Source organism: Gopherus flavomarginatus, chromosome 11 (genome assembly GCF_025201925.1).
Source record: "Gopherus flavomarginatus isolate rGopFla2 chromosome 11, rGopFla2.mat.asm, whole genome shotgun sequence".
Taxonomy (NCBI): Eukaryota; Metazoa; Chordata; order Testudines; family Testudinidae; genus Gopherus; species Gopherus flavomarginatus.
In genome coordinates this window covers 1,050,881-1,055,099 of record NC_066627.1, presented here as the reverse complement: position 1 = coordinate 1,055,099, position 4,219 = coordinate 1,050,881, and the positions used below count along the sequence as shown (strand labels likewise).

The window sequence follows — 4,219 nt, the reverse complement described above, 5'->3', positions numbered from 1 at the left end:
TCAAGCCCTGCTACCAACTCTTTGGGTGACTTTCAGCAACTCATCTGCGCTGACAACATCAGGCACCTAAAAGATTTGGACAGTCGGTTACCTTTAAGAGTAGCGGAGATTTGGCCTCTAAATCCCTTAAGCATTTTTGTAGCTCTCAATTGTATTCTCTCTGGGGTTCGATTGACTCTCACTACGTATCTATATAGAGCTCAACACAACATAATGGGGCCCTGATTTCAGTTGGAGGCAGTGGGTGTTACTATAACAATCACACATTTAAAATAGACAATAACCGGCGTTACTCACCGAACAGGGACAAGAAGAGACAGCTGCGCCCATTCATTGCACTCTGCGGGGTATTTTGTTCTGTTTGTAGATTGAAGCTTGCTGCTGTCGCTGGCGGCAGAGAGATAACACCTCCTGTTACGACAAAACTAGCCTCCGAGTGCGTTCACCCCCTCACCACTTCTGCCTTATCTGCAAAGATTGCATGGCAGTTTGGTTGCTGTGGCAGTAAAGAAAATAGGGGATTAAGGAGGGTGGTTTTTCGAACATATCACAAGATGTTGCTCATCAAAAGGTCTCTTTAAACTTTCATCCTCAACAGATGGAGAACGGCTTGCTCGCTGAAGGGGTGCGGGTGTTCGGTCTTTACATTTATCATCATTATAGCATTATTACTTTTCTCTTTATAGCAGTACCACATAAAGACCTCCTTGTGCAGAGCGCTGCACAGACACGCAGAAAAAAACCCAAAAGATTTTCTGTCCTGCAGAATTTACTGTGTAAGTAGTCTGAGGAAGGACTTCTATCCCCATTTTACAGGTGAGGAATTGAGGCACAGGGGGACTAAGGGACAGATTTTAAAGGTCTGTAGGTACTGTTGAAATAAATTGTATTTAGGCATCTAACCACATTTTCAAATTTGGCTGCTAGGTGCTATAATAAGCAATCTCTGAGACACACCAATAATAATTATTATCATTGGTCTCCACGTCCAATTGGTGAGATGCCACAGCGGTGATACTTGAGGAAGATACGCTTTAGTCAAGCACAAATTATTGGGCTCAATACAGGAGAAACACGATGAGATTCTGTGATCTGTGTATTACAGGGAGTCATGATCTGGTGGTCTTCTGGCCTTTAAATCTATTAACCTACACTTAGGTACCTATTAAACTATAGCATTACTCTCTGATGGTTAGTGGAGTTAAGCAAACTTTCCAACTCAGGCAACAAACCAGCAATTCTTGTTTAATCTCACAACTATTTCCAGAAACGAGTGAAATCTTATTCTCTTGGAACTAACAAAGGATGGTCTTTCTGGCTAAGGTACAGGCCAGGGAGGGACTTGGGAGAACTGAGATTCAGTTTCTAGACCAGCCATAGACTCCCTTCGTGATCCTGGGAGAGTACTTTAGTCCTTCTCTTCTTTGTTTCCCCACCTGTAAAATGGGACTTCCCTATCTCACAGGAATTTTGGGGGGATAAAATACTGTGATGGTCCTGGTATTGGGGGGAGATAAGTACTTTAGCTAAATCATTTTTGGTTTCCTAAACCGCTTTCTAAAATGTATTTTACAGCCAAGAGGGACTAATAGATCATGTAGGATTTTAATCTGATCCCCTACATTTCAGAGACCATAAAATGTCATACTTTATCCCTTTCTTGAGTAATCTGTGTGTATCTAACCCATATCCTCCAGAAACTCTTCCAGTCTGGATTGGAAGACCCCAGGAGATAGAGGATCCATCACTTCCCTTGGAAATTTGTTCCAAGGGTGAATCATCCTCTCTGCTAAAAAACCGTGCCTTGCTTGTAATTTGCAATGGGACTTACGCTCCTAAATCGCTGAGATGCTTTTGAAAAGACTTTCTGTGCCACAGTGCCTCAACTGTAATGTGAATAACAGCACTTTCCTCTCTCACAGGCTGCTGTCAAGATGTATACATAAGGTTGGGAGGATTGCAAACTCTACCCTATTTGAACATTTCAGCCATAAAACATCATATAGTGAGAGGCCTGTTAATTCTGGGTTGCCTCATTTCTCTTTTCAGACTTGACTATGATGATGATTATCGTTGTTATTATTATGATTACGGTTATTATAATTACTACGGTGCTGGTAGTGATGACAGCACCAGTAAGTCACAGTGATGAGCCAGGACCCCATAGTATTAGGTGCTGTACAGACACAGAGGGGAAAGCTGCTCCCAGCCCCGAAGAGTTCACAATCTGAGCTCCTGGGTGCATTTTTGCACAGAAAGAGTCAGCGTTTACCACTGTGCAACAGCGCGCTAACAGCTGGCAGCATCTTCATTGTTAATGCCATAATTTAAATTCCAGGTTGCGAGTACTTCCTGCCCGCCAGGATGTACAGTCTGTGCACTATTTTACCGGGGGTGTTTTTTGGTGCCCACTGATTAGGTGTTCTAGGGTTTGGTGTGAGAACAGTCGATACCATGATGAACAAACTCCTTAGAGCCCAAAGAGCAATAGCAGAGAAAATTCTTTCCTCTTCGAGCCAGCGCCTCTGCAGTAGGAGGCTGCTGCAAATTGGAGATGGTCTCAGCACCTGCCAAATTAAAAAGGAGACTCGGTGTTACCTTATTTTTGAGAAGAGGGGATACTGGTGTGGTAAGGATAACTTCATTAAAGATTGTGAGGCTCTCAGATACAACATACAGCTGAGAGAGAAGAATTTCTCCGTCAATCACCAGCGTCTACAGAAGAACCAGGGCCATCGAGAAGCAATTTGGAACCTGAAGTTGTATGGCCGAGGCAGTGTGTCCTAGAAAAGAGAGCAGCACAGCAGTGTATTGAGATGCAAAGGGGAGGCGGAGGCGGCGGTTCTTTTCCTGGCTTTACCACTGGGTGACCATAAGCAAGTCACCTCCCCACCCTGTGCCTCATCAGTTTCCCCGCAGCTATAAATGGGGGTACCGGTATTGATCACCTTTGCAGAACCCTTTTTATCTTGTGTCTGGATGGTGAACGAATTTAGGGGGCAGGGATTCGAAAGACCGTTGAGCAGCAGCTCCCACGCCCACAAAGACAACTACTTATTACAGCATGAAAACAGACTCTGCACGGCTTCCCAAAGGCGCCGCTTAATTGTGTTAACCTCCGCTGCAGGCCTGCAGCAAGGGAGGAGGGTTTTTGTACAGCTCTGTTATGTGGCTCTGTCACGGTGCCAGACTCAGGGCGCAGAGATACACTGCGGTGTCTGCCAGCTCCAGGGCTGTGATGGTTAAAACGGTGGAGCTGTCATCTGCCCGGGAAGAAAACCTTTCCTGGGCGAAATGTGCCGTGTGGCTTTGGCTGCTGTAAGACTTCGCTCCTTTCCGGAGAATGTACTGCGGGGCTTGGTGCGGATACTGGCGGTACCAGTAGAGAAGGACATAGTTCTCGCTGGTGGTGTAAGAACAGCTGAGTGTCATAGTGTCTCCTTCTGACCGAGACTTTTCGGGTTCCCTGGACAGGACCGAGTCACCCAGCGCAGCACCTGCAACAAGACAAGCTAATTAAAGGACATCATCATCTCAACAGCACCTGACCCACGGACGCGGTTCCGGGGCCATTGCAGTGTGCGGCTGGGAACCTTAAAGCGACCTAAAATATTTGGGTGCCTACATCGAAAGAAACCAAGATTCGGGTTTGGGTTAGGATGCAGGTTAAGGTATACCGTTAGATCTATGGTTTAGGGTTAGGGCTTGTGTTCGGATTCGGATAAAGCCCTACGTTTAGGATTTAGGGTGAGAGCTAGAGTTGAGTTTGGAATGTAGCGTTAGGGTTCGGTGATAGCGTTATATTTCGGGTTAAGGTTAAGAGAGGCTGAGGGAAATGGTTTGAAGCAGGTTTAAGACTAGGATTCAATGGGAGATGGAAGCCCTTGAAAATCCCAGTCTATTTACCGAGGAGTTTCAATATCCAAATGCTAAGAATAAAACACTTCCCCATGATTCCTCCCATAACGAGCTAGTTTTTTTATGTTCTCTAAAACGTGTCTGCGAAGAGGAATCTAATTTTCGTGTATTCGAAGGCAGATTTAGCTAGGGACTGTACAACAAAAACCAGCCGAGTGGAAGAGGCAGGCGTCTGAGCTCATAAAAGTCACAGGAAACACGGTAGGTTCAGGTGACTCTGCAGCTGACATACTGTTGAGATTGCAGGGGAAAGGAAGGAGTTGTGGGTGAGTCACTTTTCTGAGACTCAGGAGAGCTGGAT

The 4,219-nt window shown here is 45.5% G+C and overlaps 1 gene segment (V, D, J or C); it reads right to left on the bottom strand.

Moving 5' to 3' along the window:
• Nucleotides 1–3,177: 3,177 nt before the first annotated feature.
• LOC127031666 (T cell receptor alpha variable 38-1-like) lies at nucleotides 3,178–3,995 on the bottom strand. The segment is given in 2 exon segments: nucleotides 3,178–3,497; nucleotides 3,907–3,995. Coding segments are annotated over 2 exon segments (378 nt in total).
• Nucleotides 3,996–4,219: the final 224 nt, after the last annotated feature.